The 27,446-nt window shown below is 32.3% G+C and overlaps 1 protein-coding gene across 1 annotated transcript in view; it reads left to right on the forward strand.

Annotated features, from left to right (window-relative positions):
* LOC149420198 (putative inorganic phosphate cotransporter) overlaps window positions 1–27,446 on the forward strand; it is a 93,151-nt gene that overhangs the window by 60,031 nt on the left and 5,674 nt on the right. The window contains exons 7-10 of the mRNA XM_089636316.1: window positions 6,849–6,981; window positions 8,700–8,824; window positions 22,030–22,149; window positions 23,387–23,522. Coding sequence (XP_089492442.1) covers window positions 6,849–6,981; window positions 8,700–8,824; window positions 22,030–22,149; window positions 23,387–23,522 — 514 coding nt within the window. The remainder of the gene's footprint in view (window positions 1–6,848; window positions 6,982–8,699; window positions 8,825–22,029; window positions 22,150–23,386; window positions 23,523–27,446) is intronic.

Here is a 27,446-nt window from a genome sequence, read left to right on the forward strand (position 1 = left end):
AAAATATGTATTTATTATGAAGGGTTTCTTAAGCAAAAGAACTTAAAAAAACAAAATACTTGTGTTAATGTTTGTGACCTTAACATATAAATCAGAGGTTCCCAAACTTTTTTGCCCCGTAGACCACTTGCCAAATTTTTTTTTTCCGTAGACCCCCTGCATAGAGAATATTGCATTTTCCTAAAACTATTAACGTCCCATGTGAAAATTATTTATTTTTTTAGTAAAAATATTCCTTTCCCTTACCTGCCCAACAACCTGGTGGCGGTATAGTTGTTGCTCTGTCTTTACATTATGCAGACAGGGGCACCCTTGTAAAGTATTACACCAAATGAAAATGAAGCAGGATAAGCAACGGGAATTTCTTTCTGTAGCTGGCTCTACAGAACTGCCCCTTAAGTTTTTTGTCAGTGCTTATTCTAGTCAGTTCTTCTTGTCACATGATATCCGATTCTTCAAAGTTGCATTTCCATAGTCAAAATATCCTCCAACTTAGTTTTGAAGTCTGTGTGAAGTGCATTTAAATGTTGAACGTCATTATTACCCTGGACGTTTTTCAAAAACAAGTTGGGGAACTAGGAAAATTCGCGGCTTCCAACGTGCAATGTTTTGCTTGAATATATTAATTCTGACGAGAAAAGGAACGTAGACTCTATTTATATACCCCAATTAACAACTTTACGAAATATAAAAATACAAATATCAAATAAGTAATTTCTCAGTCTATTATATTTGTGTTAGGTCTATTGTGTCATTTACGGAACTCCTAAATGTTTACGTGAGGTAAATGGGGGTCCGCTCGTATGTACCCCCATTTGAATCTCGTGGACCCTCAAATTTTTTTCTGTACATAGACCCCTAGCATGCCGATATCGACCCCTGGGGGTCCATATAGACTACTTTGGGAACCTCTTATATAGATGTATAATGAAGGTAGCTAGATATAAATAGTGGATCGAGAGTTATCTTATAGACTGGGTAGTGAACTTATGGGTGTCGCTAATATTTTCGATTAAAATCTGGACATGTTCAAAGCCAAATTAGTTCAGCAATTTTTATTTATTATAAATAACGAGTAGAATAACGAATTAAGATCATGCTTAAGTATTCACTATATATTTTTTTATATTTTATTACTTGTATAAAAATTTCAATGGTTCTTTAAAGTTAATGTGATAAAAACTTAGATTTATAATCTTTGTGTAAAAGCACAATACGACGATGATAAATAAATAAATAAAAAGTTATCAACTAATTTTGGGCATGGGTAATTGTAATTTATATCTATTATCTTACTTTAACATTCGATTTCGAATAGAATCGGTCTCGATAAAGTTTAATTAAAAACTTAGCCCGTCGTCCCACGGGTCGGTAAGCAATCGACATATACCGAATGCTGCAAGACCCTGCGCAGAAAAGTTACACACCGAACTGTGCTGCAGATCATTACCTTGCTACATCAAACTTAAATTTCGACTCGTGGGACGACGGGCTCACTGTTATTTTTTTACCGAATCAATTTTAAAAACGAGGTTGATTTTTTTTGTGTCTTGTCTTTTTTATGATTCAGAGCTCACCGTTAAAGATTTTTTTCTGCATTATATAATCAGTTTTCTGCCGTAGTTAAGTTGCCAAAAGAGAATTTTGCTTTTCAACTTTTTCTTTTTTTTGGAAACTTGTGATATCTTAGTTTTTTTTCTTTTATTTTATAAAGTTGTCATAACTTCGTTTTTTTTGTAGAGTTGTCTTACCTTAGTTTTCAGTTGTGATTTCTTTAAGACGAATAATATCGCCAGTTTAAAAATAAATGATAACATTGGCTTTAACACATTCGCGGAAGTGTTCGGTAAAAAATGTTGTCACGATTGTGGGAGTTCGTTTTAGAATGGCTGCCTCAGACCTCAACATACCTTAGCCCTTTATCTCTAAGGTCACTGCATCCGTATTGTAGACTTTCTGCCCACTGTTAATTTTTTTACTCGTCAACAGTTCTTTTTCCTAGTGATGTGGAACCAATCACGTACACCCACCTAGTACCTGAAATTTTATCGTACCAACACAAGAATAACCAGCCTTGTTTAGTATCACGATATCGAGGCTTACGAAATTACGTCTAATTACACAATTCAATCTTTTTCTTCAAGGGAGCGAGGTTTGTAAAATGTGGAATCACCTCCCAAAGTTAGTATATGTATTTTGTTAATTTAAAAAAAATAACAATGGAAAGGCTTCGGGCGCAATATAACAACGCTTACCGATTGATGTTCGGACTCCCCAGGCACTTCAGTGCCTCCTCGATGTTTACAGAAGGGCGAGTTCCAGGATTTACAGCTCTGTTAAGAACCAGGATTGCAGGACTGAGGGGAAGGATAAACCATTCCTGAAATATTCTTATCATAGAATCCCGTCTGACTTCAGGATCGAGCATTGAAGACCATCGAAGAAAGATACTTGCTCCCACAATCTTAGATCCGATGGATTTTAATTTATTTATTTTCCTCTATGTAAATATTATCTGCACTTATACCCTCTACGGGATGTGTGGGATTGCACTAACCTCCCCACATCCTGGAATAAAGAATTTATTATTATTATTTACCCCCGGATACTCTATATATAGAGACGAGTATATGGATAGGTGCTTTAATCAAATCTTCTAGTTTATTCCAAGATTGACGAATTTATGCACACTTAAAATAAGATGAAAATTTCTATTGACATCTGATTTAGAGCAACTCTGTGTAAATACCTGGCAACGCCGGAAACTTCAACTAGTTGACCATTTGGTGTATGGCAATAATAAAGACAATTATATTCATAATATATTTGACGAATGATAAGTATTTCCTGGTCCCTTTTATGATATCTGTCCTAGTTACAAATTCCATCAGCGCTGTTTGCATAAAAAAATGCTAACGCATATTTGCATCTAACCTTAAATTATTACATTTACAAATATAACAGGGAAGTCAAAGTTATATTACCCTTAACGCACATAAGCCTATACAATTAGTGATAAAAATCCAATGCTCAATCATTAAAATAGTAAATATTATAAGAATTAGCAATAAATTCTAATTAAAACATTAATAATACACTTGGTACGTGGTTCTGATAAATCTAGATAAGTGTCTCTCAAACTGTGTGCCGCGGCACGCTAGTGTGCCGCAAGAAGTCTCAAGTGTGCCGCGAAAGAAGAAGCCTCAAAATTGTTAATTTTAAATAATTACTATTCATTTAAATATCTTTAATCTTAAAATATATCAATCACGTGTCACCGTGTTCGTAAACGCTAATTTCCGAAACCCCACGTCTTTTAACAACGTCTTTTATTATAAAATGCATTCCAAATTGTTGAGTTCAATTCTAACTCGTTTCTAATCTTATCTTAATAATATAAAATACAGTGGCTATCCGCGTCTGTCTGTTTGTGCGCTTAGTTCTTCTAAACCACGTAACGAATTTTGATAAGATGTTCACTATCGTTTAGATAATTTCTTCCAAAAGGTTTAAATATATAATACATGCATATTATATACAGGGTGTATCGGCACGTACCCGACAAACTTTAACCAGCTATTCCTTAGCATATTTGGAGTAAAAAATCTTATGTGCACTTTGCTGTCCGGTAACGTTTTTTTTTAAATAAAAAATTTACTATTCATATTTTCACCACATGTCATCACTGTTTTATCCTTTGTCAAAGTTTGAAAACCCATCTGGCAATATTTTATTCGAATTCCGTTGACTAATGTACGTGTGTACCTATATTGGCGCGCTTTTACAATCACAACGGAATGGCACGGCACCATTCGTCTCATTTTTAACTATTATTATTTAGTGTGTGCGAAAGAGCGAAGACGCTTTACGACATACTTGCTTATAACAGCTGTTGAACACGAAAAGCAATGCCAATGACAGTGATGTAGTGTGGAAATTTTTAAATTTTTTGTTATTAATTGAAAAAAAATGTTACCGGACAGCAAAGTGCCCATAACATTTTTTACTCCAAATGTGCTAAGGAATAGCTGGTTAAAATTTGTCGGGTACGTGCCGATACACCCTGTATATAGAAAGTAGAGAAAAGTCGATGTTTTATAATCAAGTCGAAAAAATATGTTTTCAGGCACTACATTGTTAACGCTGGCTAAACCTAATGAGATACATCAACATAAGGTGCAAAAGAATTGTATATCTTAAAAAGGCCTACAGAAAAGTCTGTGATGGTATATGTCTATCTCCTAAGGATAACACCCACCAACTCCGGGTACACGTCAGCTAGTAATCTATAAAAACGGGATTTCAGGCCTCAAAGAATGAATTTATAGGTTTCACTGGTAAAATTATTATAACCTATATTAACAAAATAATAAATGTTAAAAAAATGTTAATTGCACTATGGAATCCTTTTATTCATGTTAATAAAGTATATTTACTTTTTAAAGACATTTTTATTTGGTGTGCCGCGGAAAAATCCCATTCACAAGTGTGCCGTGAAGTAAAACAGTTTGGGCGACACTGATCTAGATGCTCGTTTTTGTCCCGAGGGGTTTGATGACTACCTGCTTCTTTATACTCGTGAACTACAGACATAGGTTTATTTAAATGACAGCACTGACTCATTACTCCACAAATGGCTCGCTTCATCAATTTCCCACATCCGCATATTTTTACACTCTGTTGTACTTAACCGATTTAAATAACACACAGTTGTTCAATTAGAATTGTAATTGATTTATATCTCATTTGATTATCGCATATATCTGTTGTTTAAAATCGATTATTGAAATGTATTCTAGAAATAATATGTATTTAAAATGTAAAATTGTACATTACAGGAGTAGTTACTTGTAATTGTACATTAACTGCTGCTAACATAATATACAATACTGACACCGTGGGTGGAACCACAGAATCCTTGAGGGTCTCAAGGAGGATGCTGTGTTTTTACTTATGATGTAAGAATAACACTTTATTTAACTCTTGACAGGCCAAGATGCCAAACAAAACGTCTGTAACCAAGTGGGTCTTGCGACGAACCCATGCATTTCTCTGTCTTATGGGCTTTTAAACTATATAATTAATTATTGAGTAAATTATGAATGGTAACTTTTGTATTTGCGCAGGAATACGTAAAATACTAAAATCTCAAGTATTAAAGCTAATATAAGGAGGATAGTAATTTTGGGTACTACTTACTCCGCCACTGTGGGATAGTTAAAACATGTGAACACCTCAGCACAGGTTCTCCTAGTGACGTGTTTAAAAAACCTATTTACATACAGTTACTGATTATTAACATTTTTTGTATTACTGGAACTTATTATCTAATAACTGCTACAGTTTACATGGATAATAAGTTAATAACTGTTACAATTTACATAGATATAGTAAGATAGATTTACAGTTATTAGAGTTGACATAGATAGGTAAGTTAAAAGATCGGAAATGAGAATCATTTTCAGATTTAAATCCGGACATAAACTAATAGGTAGAAAATTGTGTTTGCTACGCCTTTTCGACTCTCCAATGTGTGCAATACTCTAAAATAACATCGGAATCTTAACAATGTAAGTGAAGAAGTCATGCACAGATATATGCGACGTACGGCCCTTAAGTATTGGGCACACCTACGGTTGAATTTATCTTAGCAAATCTCTTAAATAAAGTGGGAATCGTAACGACATAAGTGATGAAGTCGTGTTAAAAAATATTCGCGGCACGGCCCGGCATAACGGACGGACCTACGGTCTAATTTGCTCTAGCAGGGCTAGAAAACTGATCTTTCAGTGAGATTTATTTGAATTATTTCTCATTAACGCATAACTAAAATCTCAAATGTTTCTAGAGGTATCCTTCGGGAAGTTACAAATTCATTGCCTAGAAAAAATAAAATCTGGTGCTTACCGCTAATTTTATAGTTGCAAAATGTTTTATAAAATTTTCAAACCGTGTTAAAAATATATCGGTAAGGTACTGTTTTTATTAATCTTAAATATAAATAACTTACATCCGTAGGGATTGCTCTAAAAATGTAATATCTTTACGAATTCGTCGGAATCAATTAAAATATGGGCCTCTTGCAAACCCCCGTTATTAGAGTCTTAATGAAGTGTAGAGAGTAAATATATTGATGACCGTAAACCCATCGGAAGTTCAGAATGTAATAGCTTATATTGAGTTTTGTGCTATATCAAGAATCTGTAAACTGTACGAGAATAGTTTATTTTTAGTTGTATGCTTTGTCAAAAATCTGTAAACTGCACGATAATAGCTTATATTGAGTTCTGTGCTATATCAAGAATCTGTAAACTGTACGAGAATAGCTTATATTCAGTTCTATGCTTCATAAAAAAATCTGTAAGCTGTACGAGAATAGCTTATATTGAGTTCTATGCTATATTAATAATCTGTAAACTGTACAAGAATAGCTTATATTGAGTTGTATTCTATATTAATAATCTGTAAACTGTACGAGAATAGCTTATATTGAGTTTTATGCTACATCAAGAATCTGTAAGCTGTACGAGAATAGCTAATATTGAGTTCTATGCTGTATTAATAATCTGTAAACTGGACGAGAATAGCTTATGTTGAGTTCTATGCTATATCAAGTATCTGTAAACTGTAAGAGATTAGCTTATATTGAGTTTTATGCTATATCAAGAATCTGTAAACTGTACGAGAATAGCTTATATTGATTGATTGAGTTCTATGTTATATCAAGAACCTGTAAACTGTACGAGAATAGCTTGCATTGATTGATTGAGTTCTATGCTATATCAAGAACCTGTAAACTGTACGAGAATAGCAATAGAAATTAAGGATATTGTGATTTTTATTGACAGAATGGATTGCTGTCTGCACTACCTTTCCTGGGAATGTGGATTTTCAGTTTCGTCTTCAGCTACATATCAGACTATTTGATCAACCGGAACGTCTTTTCGATCACTTTTGGCAGGAAGCTCGCCAATACGATAGGTTTGTACTGATTACTTTCATTCAATTTATTGTACATCTTTGACCTCTTTGTCAATGCGATTTCACTTCCTACGATTCATTGCATTTTGCTGGGAAAAATCCTTTTGTTCCTGCCCTATCCATAGAGCCCTATGACAATACGACATTAATGAAATCCGTCATTTATGGTCAGATAGCGATAATTGCGAGCACGGTTAGAATATTATTCCGACAGTCAGTAGACCGCCTAATAATAGTCGCTAATTTTAGCGCGGCCCCAAGGGTGTCGGATAAACTGTCAATATGCAGAACTTTTTGTAAAATGTTGTTCTTTATGCAAACTAACTGGCTTATTAATGAATGCGGATGAACTAACAAAGCTATTAGAACTGAAAGAAATCATTTACGCGATCCATGGTCTTAATTGATCTGAGACGAGATCAATGGAATCCGTTCCAGCATTGGGAAATACAAGTTGTTAAATATGAATTATGATTAGCAACATCAAGAAAAATTTAACTACCTTTTTAATGTAAAAACATACATGCGGACTGCCGATGTATGTTAAAGTTAATGTTTCGACACTGTTCGAAGTTCAGAAATGTCATTTCATTTATTGTGTTATCAAAATTGGTCTGGATATCAACAGTGCGACCGTGCTCGAGAAATCGGTATAAAGTCATCGGTAAGTTATCGATTTCATCGTGCTAGACCCTCTAGTCTTAGTTTAGTTTAGATTGCTCACGAAACCCTGTCTAATGGGCGTTTTACACGATGCTTTTTTTTCATACCGATCCCCACATGGAAATTATATCGTGACGCATACGAAAAATCTTTGCTTTACACTATCATTATTTTCATACAGATAGTTTGTCAAGGAAGAAATAATATTTTGGGACAATAATAAGTCGTCAAAAAAATGACAACATCTTGAAAATTACTGTAAATCACCCGAAATCATCTGTCATGCCTTCATCGTTGCCGTCAACAAATAACCGAAAATACTCGCGAAATTCACAATACCTAACACTTAGTTATATACGTATATATCGTAAGTCTTTTTAACGACATTTAAACATAAAACGAAATAAATATACGACATTTCCACATAGTACGTGAAACAATGACAGATGACTGATGTGAAATTATGCCCGCCGTTGAAAATCGGTACAAAATAAAACACGTTTTTTTTACTGTCGAATAATATTCAAATAAAAGACGACCCATGTGGAAAAAAGCGTGTAAAATGACTTCATAATTTGGGAAATGAATTTGGACATACAATTATATTTGTGTGTACTGAACTCAACCCTTCTAAACTGCAAATCTAAAATCGATAACCGTGTTTTTAGCAGAACACGAGTAAAAAAAATACTCACGGAGAAAAATGAGCATTTCGAAACTCTTCAAATCATAGATAATTCGGTTAAAAATTCCGACATCGTCATAATATATTCGTCATTCACTAAAAGTCTCAGGAAACCTATTAATTTATTCGTTAACGCTTGCAATCTCGTTTTTAAACGGATTACGAATAATTTGATGAGATTCTATCCGAGATGAATTAGAACTATCCATTTTTCTCCGTGATCTTTCGCAGTTGGCTCAAATTTATTACAATCTGAAACCCTTTTGATGTGTTCTTTTTCACAATTTATACAGTGGTTACTGGCTACGAACCCGAATGCATATATAAGTATGTCGTTCTGTAAAAGCTAGACTAATATTTGTTTTTGTAGGTTTGTGGGGTGCTGCAGTTGGCCTCATAGTGCTGTCATTTGTGCCGGCAAACAACATGCCCCTGGCCGTGCTGATGTTGGTCATCACTGTTAGCATCAAGGCAGCTATCTACGTCGGATTCCACGTAAGTGTACCTCATTATATCACTCGTCAATCATCAACTCATCCGTCAATTGGCGGACAATCTGAAAATTTAATCTGTAATTTACCAACAGTGCCGTACGGTGGCGGTTTTCTCAGAAGTGCGTTTGTCCAGTGAACTATAAAAAATATATGATTTAAAAATATAGAAAAATAAATAAATAAAACTTTTATCAAAACCTATGAGTGCGTTATGAATATCAGCACCTATGGGATCTTCCGTCATATTTCTTAGGTCTATACAAAATGTATTTGTGGCGCCATAGCGGTAGACACGCAAACCTTGGGTATATACTAGCGGCCTGAGTGCACATCACCTATGAGATTTGTGGATACAATTATTTTTTTTCAAAAAATTAACGTTCTTTTTTCTGCGATTATTATGTTCCAATTGGTTATTGAAATAAGTTAATTAGTGAAGATGATACTAATACGTTTTATATAAAAAAATTCTAATAATAAAAATTCTGTTTTTATGTGTACTACAACATTATATTCCTAAACCCCAGTGTTTTACTCTGGGAGAGTGATGCAATGAAATTCTTTTAGATGTAGAGAAACATATACATAGTTTGGGAAAAATCCTAAGTTGATTTTTCCCAAACATGTCAATAGGGTAATTTTTTCTCCCTCTTTAATCTACGACTGAACTTTTAATGAGATAGGCCACGAACCGCCACTGGTACCTACTGTACACGATGCAATTGAACTTCAGTCCAATTAACGAAAACTTACGGACGAAATGAGAAGAGTGGTAAGTGTTTATTAGTTTTGATGTCTTTTAAATACGCAAAACTAAATATTGTGTGTGAAATATGAATGATATTGGCATGAAGTTCCAACATTTATAAAATTTTAATTAATTCTAGTTTTAAATAGCATAGAATTGAAGTTGAGTTTGTGATACATGAATTACGAATGCTAGAATAATATTTAAACATTCATGGGATATGTACGTTATTTGATTGTTTTTTTTTAAACTTTTTTATTTAAAATTTTAACTTGTGAAATAAATATGGATGATTTCATTTTAGTTTTTCTGCATATTGCCATTAATATTAGTACATAATATATTTGATTCTTGCACAGACATACAAAATTCATTACACAATTTGATGTTGTGGATTTGTAACGTGATTATTAAATAAATGCACAATATTAACGGTGAACACAATTAGTCTTTATTTCGGGCACTATCAATTTGGAAGTATTACACGTATTTATAGCAGTTCAACAATAGTAATACAGTGTAATACATTTTTACAACCCCTTTATGAGTTTACTGAGGAAACAGGTTACACCTGTAACAATCTTCCCAAAGGATCGTAAGATGTTCTCTTACGGACTTGAGTCAGATCTGCAAGAGGTTGCCGAAGTTAGGTAACTTAACCCTTCAGCACTCGGAAGGACATTACTAGCCATAAATATCATATTCCATTATAGCCTCTGAAGGACAGATCTGACCGGGGCGTCAATACATTATAAAAGTTTTTTTATATTTTTTTCTATAATGTATTGTTTCATAGTGCTTTCACACAAACGAAGTATTGAATTCCGTAAGTCTAAACTTAAACTTTAGGGTGTACAGTTTACACCCGCGCTGTGCAAGCGAGTTTCCTACAGAGCATCGGACCATCCCATCCCTAATGCGTAGATATGTGATATGTTCGTCATTGGAAAGATAAATAATTATTCTTCACAGTTTGTATCAAATATTTATACATTTAACATGGATAAAATTTAAAAAAAATGTCAAAGTGCACGATTACGAATTTTAGCATTTTTTAATTGACAGTTAAAAGTCTTTTTTTTTATTTTTTATCTTATAAATGCTATAAAAAGTGAAGTTACAGTTGTATTACTTATTACCTACACAAAATGAATATATTTTATAAATATCGAATTCTTTCAAAATTATAGACGTTCCGTGTCAAAAATTCCTTGTCAATTTTCATGTTAACATTTTCAAGTTTAATATTAAAAATTCATTTTTTTGAGAAATCTACGTTTTTATCAAATGCAAATATTTCAAAGATAATTGAATTTGGTTTCTGAAATAGTATTTCTTTTAACGACAACTTCTAAAATAAGTAATATTTAGCACATTTTAGATACCTCCGGGGCATTCAGAAATTCCAAGAAAATGCACCATGTCGTTGGGATTTGTTGATAAAAATATTTTAAAACCTGAAGGGTTAACTGTTTAAAGCAATACATGACCTATCATCACCGCTGTGACATCCCTTCCCGGGATCACATCAGCTGTAAGCCTGGGCGTCGGGGTAACCTAACCTAACCTAACCTAACCTAACCTAACCAATAGCATCCCTCGCCCTAATAAGATAAGAAAGAAGCGATGCGGGAATGAGAAAAAGTATTCACGATCGATAAATACGTACTCGTAAATGTTTTGTTATAGATTTTATTTTTTGTTCCTAATTGGATAAACGGATTCAAGTTCATCAAGTTCTGTACAAAATTTCAGATTTTTGATACTAATTAGCAAAAAGAACCATATAATAGACTATCATTTATTTAATTTTTTTTTAAAATATTTATTCAGTAAAACATTTGTACGAATTTAGGGTAGTCCCACAAACCTGTCATATGGCAACTTTGTCTGTAGGTTCTACCAATTAAACATTCTTAATATGATGTATAGGAAAATATTTGTAGATAAATACATTTATAGTTTTAAGGAAGCATTAGAATAGATCACATAGTAATATTAGATAATTTAAATTACATCTATAAAATTTTAAAAATATCTCAATTTATCTATATAATATATTCTACTATGCCGATGGAAACAATATAAAAAATAAAATAAACTCACATTTTCAGTCGTAAATTGTTTTGATTTTCGAGAAGCCAACCTTCGAAATATTCTCCAAACTCTGAAAATAAAATTGTGTACTTCGTTGTTTATGCTGTTTGAATTAATTCTTCATCGTCAACATCAATGTTGACGAGATGTTGTCGTTTTGAACCCTTTAGCATAAACACACAAACAAGGTGAACTATTTTGGATTCAATATGTTTCTCGTTTGCAATTACACGACATAAATATTATCTTGTGAATACCTACTTTTGACATTGACTGCACATTTCCGTACTTTTCAAAAGATAAATAACCCCAGACATCAATCAGTGTATAATTATTTACTATTGCCAAGATAACATTGAATTAGTTTCAAAGATTTTTTATCACCCGATTGTACAATGTACAATGCATAGAAGTCGTAACACTTGTTTATGATATTCGGTCAATGACAATATAATGATAAATAACTTTAACCGCAGATCATGTGGAGATAAACACAGAAGCAGTACATGGTCATGTCGGATCCATTGTGATGATTCCATAAAGAACTTTGAAATATGTTTTAATTGACAAGAGCAACTTAATTACTACATTAATTAAACATTTCAATTACTGTCGGAATGTTTTAATTAACGAGATATGTTTATTGAAGAACACCAACTATGTTACCTTGATTTATTATTTTGTTTTACACTAATAATAATAATAATATTTTGATGATTTGTATGGCGCTGTTTTTGTGCAAAATCACATCAAGGGCGCTGCAGAAATATATTATACATTTCTACAATGATCTATGTTATTACTAACTATATATGGAGATAATATACAGTACAATACTTACCTGGTAGGTCACTTGAGATTAACACTTAATTAATATTAACTAATTGTTTATTAGCGAAATTTAGATACAGGATTTAGGATGTAATTGGAAAATTAGAAATAACTGGACTTTCTCTCAGGAATGGTATATTTAATTTAAGGGTATGACAGCTTAAAAATGTGAGTTTTTAGTTTTGACCTGAATTCTGTTGTTATGGATCTTAGTTCCGGAGGGAGTTTATTCCAAGCCTTTGGCCCAGATACTCCGAAAGCGCGATCACCAAACTTAGTATTTGGCTTGCGCATAGGTTCTATCAGTCTGCCTACAGCTGATGATGTTGCTGATCTAAGAGTTGACTGCCATAGACCAGTGTTTTCCGGGACGCATTGCATTATATTATTCATTAGAAAACGTTGACCATATAACGTATCTAGGTCTAAAAATTTATGGAAATTTAAAATGGACCAATCACATTAGCTATTTAGATAATACAATTAAAAAATAAGTTTTTTTTCAAAACTATCAGGAATGTGCTCATTAAAAAAGACTTAATCAAAATTTACATGGCTCTCTGCCAATCATTGTTAGAATACGGTATTATCGGATGGGGCAGTGCAAATAAAAATATACTAAACCCACTAATTAAAACTCAAAAAGCCATAATGAAAATTATGCTGCAAGTTCCTGTAAGAACTAGCACTGACGAAATTTTCACCAATCTTAACATCATGTCAATTAAACAACTATATTCTAAAACTATACTCATTTACATTCATAAGTACAAAAGCCAAGAAATAACAACAAACACGGACAATAGAAACACTATATCTCATGTTCAAAAACTTATCCAACAAATAACTACTAATACAACTTTTGGGCAAAAATAGCTTCTTATATCATAGTATTAAACTCTACAATAAAATACCACTCTCACTCAAAAACCTCAACATTATAACATTTAAATCTCAAATAAAAAACTGGATACTTAATATAGGGAGATCTGAAATAGAAAATATACTGATATCAAACACAGACTAAATCAGAATCTACTAAACTGAACTATACAAAAAAACACTATCTTACTTATTTTAAAATTATTTAAAAAAAATATATACTATATGATATACGTTCATAATTAAATTCATATGTAACTTTGTTGTAATATTAATTTCCTTATAATTAAATTATAATATGTAAATGAAATCCTCAGCACGGGAGATCCCAGTGAGGATATCATAATCTCTATATATTACTAAGAAAAGAAGACAATAAATCATTTTTTATTTTTAAAACTTCAGATTTTATGTCCGGGTTAAATCTTCCCCATAGGAAAAACTAAACCCTTCCACACACTTTTTCACAAATGTTCGTCTAGTGACTAGTCAATCAACACTATGCAAGTGCAATATATAAGCAAAATAAATACAAAACAATACAAGAACAACACGTCAACTCACCAGGGATCAAATGGGAAAATAATTCACCGACTCCAGATATTTTCATATCGGAGGTTCGGCTTGGTAGAACTCCTAACAGGGCCTATAAATCCTACTGATCCCTCAACATAAATATTTAAAAAATCTTTCGTTATCCTACATGTATTCAAAGTGACCGACTTTTGCATCTTTATATTTAAATTTTTTGATAGATCTAATACGCCTAAATTTTTAATGAGAGAGCTAGGTAGTTATTTATTATTATTATTATAGTTCAGAGATGTAGGGTGGGGCCATTTCATTGATGGATTTAAACACCATCCAGCACAGTTTGTACTGGATTCTTTCAGGGCACTTGAGCCAGTGAAGGTTACGAAGGTGTTCTGAAATGTGCGAATATTTAGAAACCCCGGTTATGAGCCGTGCTGTTGCATTAAACACTGATTGAAAGAAGGGTAAATGCAGGTAACTCCACGGAGGACTGAATGCGGTTGACGCTAACAAAAAAAGTCCAAAGAACCGAAGTTAACAGTCCATAATGGAGTGCTGATACCTACCCTGATGTATGGCAGTAAGGTATGAAATTAGGTGAAGAAGAAATAAAATCACTGAGGCGTGTATGTGATAAAACCATGTATGATCGTGTGAAAAATATGGAGATTCGCAAAGAATGCAAAGCTGATGTAAGCCTAATGAGCATTATTAAAAAACGGACGCTTAGATGGTTTCGGCATGTAGAACGAAGAACGAATAAAGGAGTGTAAGGAGAATATATGACGCAAATGAGAATGCTAGAAGAAGTCGGGGACGCCCAGAGAAGAAATGGCGCAATCGAGTGAACTAAATACTTCAGTCGGGCCATGTCAAGATTCAGAATAACGGAAGAGATGATGTATGAATGTGAATGAGGCAAGATCGAGTTGTTTAGCGGTCTCTCCTATCTGCCTACCCATGCGTGGCATGGTCATGGTGGTTAGTAAGTTAGAGATATCTTTATTTAAATGGCAAAATGTAAATACCAACAATACAAGGAAACGAAAGTCTAAGGATTGGGTCTGTATTTTTAAATGGTTTTGTCAACTTTAAGTCTACGAGTTTAACAAGATACCGTCTTTTATTTGAAATTGTTGATGTATTATTTGTATTTTGCCCGAACTGCTCCCTGAGGCCAGTGAGACTATGGAATTCCCAATTGGGGTATGTTGTGAGGCTGAAGGTAGTAGGTAGGGGAAGGAGATAGGGAAGAGGAAGGTAGGTGAGTACCTGACTATTCAAATCTGGTCACCAAACACGGCTAAAGCCATTTCAAGCAAAGTTTACAGCAGGCGATACTGAGAGTATCATTCACTATGGAATGTGCCGCAAGTATACTATATATTATTTTAAATGAATAAATTGTAAAATAACAAATACAATTTAATTTTGCACGCCGGAATTTGAACCCGCGACCTTCGGATTTCTAGTCGAGAGACTTACCTCTCGATCAGTAACCGCCATAACCGTTAAATATACATTTTCTCTTTAAGTAATTTTTCCGTGTAAAGTACATAAGTAGGGTACATCGGGAATACTTGAAAGACGGGGACAATTGAAACAGGGCAATTATCTAGTTCACGCACAAAAACACAATGTCACAAAGACAAAGCTTAATTTACGTGTATTTCTGATGCTCAAACTCAACTTTGGCAGAATTGGGAAAAGTGTTTTTGTACGCGGAAACACGTAGTTGTAGGTAAGTACCCGATTTTGGCTATATTTATTTGCTGTCTTTGTTAATTGTTTTAAGATGGAGTTTTTGATGGAGTCAGTTGAAACAAATCGTGTTTAAGGAATTAAGGTATAGGGTGGGTACGAACGAATTTTGTTTGCAAATCTGTATTCAATTCTGTTGCAGATGGCCACGAGCAAGAATCTAAAGACGGATGGTCTGCGCCCATTAAAACATGAAAAAGCACAAAAGAAAATACAAAAATATAGAACAAAACAAAAATGACTAAGAAGCTAAAGAAGAAACCGCAAATTTGGACTATTTGATGGAATTCAGTGTCAGTCATCCTGAAGATAGTAAGCTATTGGTCTTATGAAGTGTTCACCATATAAAAAATTGGTATATTTTCATTTGTTTGAATGCTTTTAATGCCCAATAATTTTTCAATAATGTTTTGCGCCCATTTCATTGTGTTTCCACTGGCCTAATTCACTATCCCGGGCACAGGGACATTTGAATCTTTCAGTTTTGAGATTTTCTTTCTTATAGATGCAATCAAAATATTGCTTAAAACTATTACTTCTTAGGATATCAATATAATCCTACATTGGAAAATACACGGAGAAAACTTACTGATATAAAATATTGCTAATTTATTAAAAATCTGGTCAAATTTTTCGTTTTCCTGTTAAAAATGGGCCTGCAGACGTTAAACAAATGAATTGAAAGAGTTCCTAAAAAGTAACAGTCAAAAGTGAATGTTTTATGAGGACAACGAAACACGTGTTCATACAAATACTGATATTGATATTGACACACTGATATTATCATATTCCATCATGATGTCTATTAAGAAATGAACGCGTGCTCTCGATATATTCTGAATGAATTATATTTTATTAGGAAGTTGGCATGCTGTCACAGTTTTTATAGGATCATATAAAAATGTAAAATCAAGCAATAGATTTGTTTAAACTGTCCCCGGTCTCCCTACTAATATTGTAATAGAAACTGAAAATAACGTATGGCAACAATACAATATGTTATATTATTTGACCGATGGATGTAATTTGGAATTTAACATTTTGTAATTCCAGGTCAATCACATTGACATATCCCCTAACTTCGCTGGCACTTTGATGAGTGTCTGCAATTGCTTCTCTCACTGTTTTGGTACTATGGCACCCATCACTGCTGGGTTGGTTCTCAAAGATGATGTAAGTATTTTAAAAACTGTTACTGATTCACTTCCGTCACAGATGTAATTTTTTTTAACATTAAGGACGGGTTGTTTCGGAGAATTTGAACAATTCATCAAACTTCAACGTTCATTGACGGGTTCTGTGAATGTCCTATACAACTTCTGTTATTATATCAGTATAGGCTAGTTGCTTGACAGAACTGAAATAAAAACAGAACTTGAAAAAATCTTTCACAGAACTTGAAAATTAACTTTGATATTTGAAGAATTGTTCAAATTCTCCGAAACAACCCGTCCTAAGAATAACGGTTGCGCCCCTTTTTGATACAAAACTTAAATTTGAATTTGAAGAATTCATCAAATTTTAAAGTTAATATTCAAGTTCTGTGAAAGTAATTTTTAAGTTCTGTTATTATGAAAGTACTGTGAAACAACCGAATCATGGTGAAATAATAACAGAATTTCAATAGAATTTGAATTTTAACATTGAAATTTGATCATTTGTTCAAATTCTGCGAATCAACACGTCCCAACTAAAATAAAATGATTTTTTTTATTATTGAAGAAGAAGATACTACTAATAAATCTAAACGAAACATGAAACAGAACAAGACACAAAAAAAAACGGACACAACTTGAAATCGAACCCAGAATCTCGTGTCTTATCTACTCGCTCATTGGGACCTATTTATTAAAGGTCTTATTTGTCGATATCATATTTCAAATTCAAAATTAACAAAATAATTTAAGTTAAAAACTAATTTCTAAATTAAAAAAGTTAGTACCAAAAATATGGGAAAGATTTGTTGCAAGATACGCAATAGATAGGTACATTACCTATGTATAATGTAATATTTAGTTCCTTATCAATATCCAAATATAATAAATAAATGCAAAATTTTGACAAATGATATTTTGACTCAAAACAATTGTTTAGGTTCGATTTAAACATCGAATTTGTAATGTTAAAAATGTCGACGTCATTTGTATACTCATTTGCTAAACCTTTTAGGCGAGTGATTATATAGAGTGATCCTCAAATTTTATCAAAAAAACATGGATTACCATTTAGTAATTTTTATAAAAATTATCTTTCAGACGGACCCAGCGCAATGGAGAAAAGTGTTTATAATTGCAGCGTCAATTGCATTCTCTACCAACTTATTCTACTTGTTTTTTGGATCAGCCAAGAAAGCGCCTTGGAATGAAGCTGAGTTCTTCAATGACAAAACTGGTATTTAAAAATCTACCTCATAATTTTAGAATGCGTTTAGAAAGTATTTTTAGCTGCAGATTTCAGATTATTTTCTGTAAAATACATTGAGACACTTACTTAAACAAACTTTAGATTTTTTGACATCGTTCGTCCATGTTATGGCAACATGCCGTATCTATAGATACCTCATTTTGGCCAATTCCATTCGTCGAGTTACGTCACATGAACTTACTTTTATTTTTTTATTGACCTTACTTCTCAAGGAATTGACGATGGCACCGTGCTGTAACGGAAATAAACACTTGCATGATCGAAACATTTTTTTTCCATACCACAAACTAGGCAAATGCCCATATCATTTTTTTATTTTACTTTATTTAGGAAACAAACAATCACTTATATATTGAGCATAAACAGCAATTATTTACAATTTTAGACCAATGATGTTCCATTAATTCTAGTCGTTGATTCAATATTTGCACCTATACAATATATTTATAACTGACAAAGAAATATAAAGAATAAACATTATAAGGAGTTACAAAATGTTATAAAAACAATTAAATTCAGTTAGTAGTTTTTGCAGTTTTCGCATGATTATAATAAACAATAATAAAATAAACTAAGATGATAGGATTATTTCGCAAAATAAAAAATTAAGTTATCAGTTTAGTAAATTGCATTTTATATGTTTTCCAAGTTACACTTGGAAATGTCTACATCTCTAGAGGCATTGTGGGTTTTACAAATACGTACTTTTGAAGAGTTTTGCGCATATTTGGCTTTACAGTGTGGTGTTCTTAATAAGTCGTTCGATCTGGTTTTGTGTGACAACATAATACAAATAAGAACACATTATAATACAATGATATACATATATGCCATAAAGTAGTAATAATATTAAAACAATAATAATATAAAAGAAAACAAAAATAGTTATTATTTAAAATCTCCGTTCCATTATTTGGTGGCTGACGGATTTAGGTACCTTGGTGCAGACATTACAATGTAACATAAAATAAATCAGTCTACCAGGATAACCAAACAGATACACTGTTTTGCCAATACAACGTCGTTTATTAACTATTTATTAATTGTTTTTTGTGATTTAAATTTGTTTTACATTCATGACTTTACATTCCTTACAAAGTAATTAAGTTAGGTATCAAAAAATTTCTCGAACGTATATTTAAGAATCAGTTTTTGGTCAATATTATAATAGTCTTAAAGGCAGATCTTGTAATTATTTTTTTTATTTTGCAGAAGAAACGACTCCAATGAACGAAATACAAACCGAAGTACCCGCTAAGAAGGAGATTCAAGAATAACGTACTTTAAGATTATAAATTAATTAATAAAAATAATTAATGTTGACTATATAACTTACTGCCATATTTTATTTTTATTTTAAGCTTTGTAACCACGGAAATTCCAAATGATAGGCTTTATTTTTACTGTACTGTTTATTACTGTCTGTATCTGTGTTTTCTTAATTAAAAATAGATAAATCTGTGCATCAATTCCCTGAGTTGAAGGCAAATTACATAACCATATTTTTGGCACCGGAAGGTTTCTAGAAAGCTTTGAATACAATACGAATCAGTCGCATGTTGACCGCCGAAGATCGCACATTGAAATAAAAAACCCCCCGCAGAAAAGTAAAGTTCGACAAAGTAAGTTTTGGTCTGCGGTGGTTTTTTGGTCTGAATGTTCGTTTTTAGCCGAACCGCCTACATACCGGTTGCATAGCTATGAAAAATGAGTGAGGTGTGTAAATCATAACACATTTGTAAAAGGTTGTAACTAAATAATGTAACAATTTTGATTTGATTTTGGAAACAAGTTTACCTGATTTGGGATTTATAGTTGAGTTTTTCTGCAACCAGCAATTAGCGCGCCATTGTAAAAAAAGGACAAGTCATTCTTATTTTTTTAATAATAAACTTATGTTTATAAGACAAGGTTTTTTATGCATAGCACAAAGGATAACAAATTATTATAAGCAATAATTATTCGCCTAAAAATTGCTTATAATAATTTGTTATACTTTCTGCTATGCATAAAAAACCTTGTCATATTAACATTCATTCATAAAAAATAATAATATTTGATAAGTCAAAATATTTCACTAACAAATGTAGATGTAATATGTCTCGACGCCATCTAGTGGGAAATTTAGCTTTAACAAAGCCTTCTCTACAAAAATAAAGTTAGTTGTTTACAAGTGAAAAAATATAATAAGCAGTAATTGTTGGAAATAAGCCGACGTAGCTCAGTGGTCCAGAGCATCTGGACATCAGAAGGTGAGGGTTCAATTCCCGTCAGCGGTATTTATTTTTACTCGGGAGATATTTTCAATTTGTATGAATATTTCAGACGAGTAATTATTGCTTATAATAATTTGCTGGTCATTCTTAATCAGATTTTATTTTTGAGGACTGAGTGGTAATATTACAATGCGAGTTGTGTACTGTCAGATTCATTCATAGAAAAATCACAGAAATGAAAACGGTCTCCTTTCTTCTTTCCTTATGAAAATCGCTGTTTTTAACCCATCGATAACTTTCTAGATGGAGGGAAATCGGTAAAATCAAATTTTCACAAAATAAATATATCAATATAACGTATTAACAAAAATGAAACTGACTCTACCATTTTGTATTTAAAGTGTAATTTTCATGGCCAGATGGTAAAGAGAGAAAATTGAACATATTAAATTAATATACAATTCTTTTGTTGAATGTTTCAAAAATAAGTGTTGTTATATGCATTTTATTCAGTCTAAACTTTAAATAATATGTTTTATATGCATAATCAATAATGTGAATATGTTATTTTAACATTTTATCAACTGCAACATTATATTAATTAAAATAAACATATTGTTATTTATTATCTTGATAAGTTGTCAATGTCATAAATGAAACAAAAACATTACTTTTTTTAGTAAATGTCAACAATCAGTAATTTATAATCATAATAACACTTTTATTTGAGTTATTTTAAGTTAAGTTTCTGCCATGTGCCAATTTCGTCTTGATGAAGACGACCTCGATCACATTTTCTTCAGATGCCGTATAAACAATTGATATGAAGATTTTATCCTTGACCTGATCAGTGTGGGTATTTTGCCTTCCTACAACAAACGTGTAAATAAAGTCATATCTAGTTTCCTTAGTATTAATGTCATCAGTTTGTAATTGTATTTGTGCATACGTATTCATTTTTCTCTAATATTAACTCAGTATGTTTACTGTTCACCGGTAAACTACCAGTTGGTGGCTGAGTTGACATCGTGTTTGGTTCCCACCCAGGCGTAGTGTGTTCAATTCCTCAGCTGGCTAAGGAAGTTGGGGTGTTATAAAACTCTTTAAAAAAGCCATAAAAAAATAAATACAATGTTAAAAATTATGGCATTAGTAAAACACTTTACAACGATATTTTAAGTGGCCTTTGTTTGAGCCACCGAGGAAAACATATTGACATTAATTGAAACTTGCATATTTTATTTTTATTTATTTTATATTATAGAATTCATGTACAAACAGTACATGATTTACAGTGATGAAACAATATACAGGAATTAGACACTTTATGTTGTGTACCTATGATATGTTTCCTTGTAATGTCTGCTAAGTGGTATGTTTATTCCATAATTACCAGGTGACGTGTGTTGTATGTAGGTGTGTGTAATGTATGTGTGAGTGTTTGTGTGTGTGTGTCTGTATGTATGCGAGTTGAATAGCTTATATTATTGACATGATACCACGTTTGAATTTGGGCAGTGAATCCGAAAAAATGTTAATGTTTGAGTTTAGACAAATATCATTTAGAGTATGAAGATCTCGTGCCATTTATTACATTATTGTTCTTTATTTATAGATTTAATTATACATATCAATAACATGTACGGTCTGCGCTCTACTTTTATACATTGAGATAGATGTACCTACTCAAGAAGTGTATTTTTTAAATTCCAGGTGAATCACATTGACATATCCCCTAACTTTGCTGGAACGCTGATGGGCATCAGCAATTGTGTATCTAATTCCTTTGGCACAATGGCTCCAATCACCGCAGGGTTGATTCTCAAAGATGACGTAAGTATTTTTAAAAATTGTCACATAAAAAAATGTCAGTCTTCCCGTACACTTACTGATGACGCTGAACCGAATTCACCAAATTCAAGAAACCAACGGCCCTAGTAAACTAGTACCAGCGAGAGACCGTACGTGACGTCGTCGTGCTAGTATATTCTGTTTATTTTTGTTTTCAAACAAACGCGTGAGAAAAAAAAGAACGAGCGTCGATGACATCCATAGCTCTCGCTAGAACTAGTTTACGCCGATGTGTGGAATTCGCTGGGTATGACACAGCCGCACACTGGGGCAATCACATGGTTTTAACTTATAGCTTATAGGGATGTTTTAATGTGAAAATTTTGTTGAGGCAAGGTAGATTTAACAACAACAAAAAATACGTACATAAGTTTTATTATGTGTCTTTATACTATTCATATTACTAAAGCCATTGTGCTACAGCTAAAATGATATTTGCTTATGAAGTGATATTGTAAGATAGATTAATTATTTTTTTGTTTATTGTATGAAAATGTAATTTCTTACCCCATTGTGCGCCGGCTGGCTGTTAACTGGTCAGAGAATTTGAGGCAATTTCCATATCTAACCTCAATCCCTCAGCCCTCTGTATAATGGTCGGAGTATTTTCGCTTTGCAATAAAATCGAAATAAATGGAATATTTATGAACTCGAGTGTTTTTGAGAGGTGATAAAATACGTTATCAAATTTTAATATTAGAAAATAATATAAATTTTTTCAATGCAAACATACAAAAGTTTTAAAATGTCTCACATTACGTTTATACTGAACTAAAATTACCTACTGATGGCAAAAAAAAACACTTTTTATTTTACAAATGTATTAAAAACATTGAAGTCAAGTCACTTTTTGTCTTTTCATATAAAAAAAAATCATGAAGTTTCATAATTTTCTGTCAAATCGCGGTCGGAACCTTTGGTTTAATAGAGGTGTATATTTTAATTTTTCTTCTGGATTTGAATATAAAGCATGGTGTTCACTCTTTCTAAGCGTTTAGTTCATGTTTCCAAACATGACAGTAAGGGAAACACAATGATTTATATGAGACCATTTGTGGGGTTAACCTCTTCATAAAGAATATATTAGTAAATCACAGTTCCTTTTGTACGCCTTTTAAAATTTTATTTTCACCAAGAAAAAAAAACGTTAAGTTATCTTGGACGAAAACATCCTAAATGATAAATAAAATTGTTTTAATTTTGTTGACTTTTATTTCAGACGGATCCTGCACAGTGGAGGAAAGTATTTTTCATTGCAGCATCCATCGCCTTCTGTACAAACTTATTCTATATTTTCTTTGGATCTTCAGAGAAAGCGCCTTGGAATGAATCTGATTTCTTCGACAAAAAAAATGGTACGTAAAAGCCTTGAAGCCCGTGAATTGATACTCTCTTGATATTGTTTTTCTAGTGGCTTTTATTGTTCTAGAATCCTGGGTATCCTTTATTCAGGGTGTTACACCAACAATCATTTTTCCTTACACGTGACATAATATGTAGATATCTCAGGTAAAATTCTATAATCCCACACCAGGCATAAATTATGAAAATAAAACTTCGTTTCAACTTAAATTACATCAAGAAAAAATAATATTTAAAACGTGGTAAGTGACTGCTAAACAGTGACGCACGTAGTGAGTGTGAGTGAGTGAGCACAATATAAAAAAATCCTACAATTTGATTTCCCTTATTCGTACTAATAAAGTACATTAACTTTTGAAGGCATTAAATTTAGGCCGCGGAAAATAGTCCATTTCTCTAGTGTACCGTGAAGTAAAATAGTTTATCACTTTATTTTGGACGGACAGTGCAGATCTTCATAATGTATCTACTGCCAAGCCGAACGTATGACCAAAGTTTCACGGAAAAACGAACTTTGTAATTTATAAAATCACATTTTTACCTAGACTCTGTACTAATTAAGTTGAAACGAAGTGTTATCTCAATAGGCAGTCAACTCTTAGATCAACAACATCATCAGCTATGGGCAGATTGATGGAACCTAAGCGCAAGCCAAATACTATGTTTGCTGAACATCTGGCTTGGAATAAACTCCCCCCAGAACTAAAATACATAACAAGTCCAACATAATTCAGTTCTAAACTAAAAACTTACATTTTAAGCTCTCATTCCCTTAAATTAAATATACCTGCCTGAGAGTAGCATTCTTGTATTGCCTATAGTACATAGTAATCACACTTTTCTTATTGGATTTATGTTATTCGAAATCTGTCTTATACCGAGGGATGGATCACATTTGGGAAGATGAATTCTTATCAAAACCTTGTACTATAGTACCGTCCATAATAAAATTTGCTTTTCCTTTCCTAAACATGATCATTAAATAACATAAATACATCATTAAAATAAATTCCGGAAAGTCCAGTTTTCTAATTATGTCCTCAGCGTTCGAACCCTATCTAGATTTCTCTAATAAATAATAAACAGTTTTAATCTCAAGTGACCTACCAGGTAAGTATAGTACTGTATATTATCTGCCTGTATAAAATGTAAATAAATAATAATAATAATAATATAATTGTAATCAATAAATTGCGTTGTACACATGACTTTGGATTGGTGATCGACTAACCCGTGGATGCAATCTGTTACAACCATAAATTGATAAAAGTTTGACTGGTCTATAGTTAGTAATGAGATAGAAAATTGTAGAACTGTATCATGTATTTGTACAGCACCTTTGAGGTGATTTTGCATAAAGAAGACTCTATAAAAATCATCAACATATTATTATTATTAATAGTTTGTGAGTTTAACCTCTTAGACTAATTTGTTCATTTTTGAGAACAGCGCATATTAGGTCTCATAGAAATGGTTGTGTCTCGCTTATTATCAAGGTGAGAAAAATGATCTCAACGGTGTTAGAAAGAGAAAACATCACACTTAATATTAAAATCTGGAAGTTAACTACAGAAAATTTTTAAAGTACCCTTTTATGAAACCAAAGTTTCCCAATGCAATTTTAGAAAAAAAAATTAAACTTTTTATGAATTATTTTTATGCGAAACGACAAAAAAGTGAGGTTAATATGAATGTGTGTATTTTTCCGTAATCATTCATTTTAGTTAGAAAAAACGTAAAATGAGACATTAAAAAATATATATAAATATGTTTGAATTCAAAATTTTAATACTTCAAGAATTATATGTCTATTTCTAACAATGCTATTTGTAAGACCATTTCATCTTATTTTAAAAACAGTTTTTACTTTTTGAATATGTTCAGAAATATTCCATTATTTGGATTTTATTGCAAAGAGGAAGTTTTACCTTCTGACAGGAAATGCCAGAAACCTGAAGGGTTAAGATTGTAGCGTAATTCCAGATAAGTACGAGTATGCAGGTGTTATTGATTTACACAGTATTTATTATTTAAATATATCATATAATAAATTTTCTTGAATAATTTACCTAGTAATACTTAGAACGGGTTATTTCACAGAGTTAGAAAAACTCATCAAATTTGTTGATTTACAAGTTCTTTGGAGGTTCTGTTCAAGATATATTATTATACGTATCATTATTGGCCAGTGGCTTTGCAAATCTGAAATAATAACATAACTTGAATAGAACCTTCACAGAACTTGAAAATCAACTTTGAAATTGAATTGATGAATTGTTCAAATTATTTGAAATAACCCGTCCTTAGAAGGGAATAACTGAACAAGAATAACCGGTATTATGAGCCCTGATGTTAATTAATAAGACATTATGCTTGTTTTCCTGTACGGAATATGTTTTGCATGTTGTGATAGTATAAATACACGATTTGCAGAAATCAGCTAGCTGATAATAACAACGTTATGAGTGCCACCTTGAATCTATAATTACAAAAATATTTATTCTGTTTTTGATACTGTAAAAGAGTCTTAATATTCTAGAACGAGTGGAACTATGCCATACCCTTTTGAGGAATGTTACGGTAGGAAATGAGGGATGGGAATTAGAAGGGTGACATGGTTTTGAGGAAGTAGGTACCTACACGGAGAAAAATGAGTGAGACTTTTTTTACCATAATGAATTTGACTGCATGCCCATTTACTAATAAAATGCTTTACTGGGAGTTTATTCCATTATTAGCCTAGTAAACCTATCTGAGAGTGCTCTAACAAAGTTGGTAATCCTAAAATATATGAAGTCTAGATGACGGTCTCCGGAGGTCGCGGGTTGTGTTAATTCACAATTAATTAATATATTTTTTTTAAATTATAGCATATTTACGGCACGGTTCAGAGTAGTAGATACTTTCAGTATCGCCCTGGTGCAAGGCCACCGTTCAGAATCGAAACGTCGCTTGAAATGACTTTAGCTAACCACGCAATCCGCTAATACTGATGGTACACAGATATAAACGAATATTGCTAATTTGTTAAAAATCGCTCCAAATTATTGGTAATCCGGTTAAAAACGTGATTGCAGGCCGTTTCCTGATTTTAGATAACTTTTAGAAACTTTCTAACATATTGGAACACGTGTTCATGAACTTACATTTTTCTTGATAATACACAACGACGAAATGCGAATAAATTAGAATTTTTATGACCACGTCCTCTGACATTGTGATAATAAGTTCGTATTTCAATAAAAGTTTATAAGGAAACTTATTTAACCGGATTAGGAATAATTTGAAGAGATTATTAATGTTCAATAATAGTCGTTTTTCTCTGTGCACAGTGGTGTATTACAATACTAATATTAAACGTTGCACTTTTTAATATTATGAAATTGATATACGGGATGATGTGCACTCTTTGGGTGATTGACAGAACTTGCATCAGTTGATGTGTCTGTTAAAAAATCTACTTTTTGTGCATTTCGATGTCGGAGCTGACTGCAATTATTATTGCAATAGCGAATATCGAAAGTGGGTTAAATTTTAGTAGAGGTCATAAAGAGGCAATCATATTATAACACCGACAAGTGACAAGTCCCACAATATCAGAAGGTTGACCAGTTAAAATTACGACACTTTAAAATAACTCTTTATTAACGAGTGTTATAAAAAAGTTAACTGACAAAATTACTGAACAGTGTCTGTTGAACGTCAAACTGAAGCTTCTATTGTTTTTTTTTGCTAAATTAATTTGTGTTGCAACTCTTTCAAATCAGATATTATGTAATAAGCACATGTCGTAAAATAATTATAATACCTACATTAAAAAATTGTACGATTTGCCAATGTGTTAAAATTGTACCAATGCTTTTAGAGCAGGTCAAGCAATAATTTATTCATTTAAAATAATACAGGGTTTTCCAATA

Source organism: Hesperophylax consimilis, chromosome 10, assembly GCF_061612785.1.
Source record: "Hesperophylax consimilis isolate HC1 chromosome 10, BYU_Hcon_1.0, whole genome shotgun sequence".
NCBI lineage: Eukaryota > Metazoa > Arthropoda > Insecta > Trichoptera > Limnephilidae > Hesperophylax > Hesperophylax consimilis.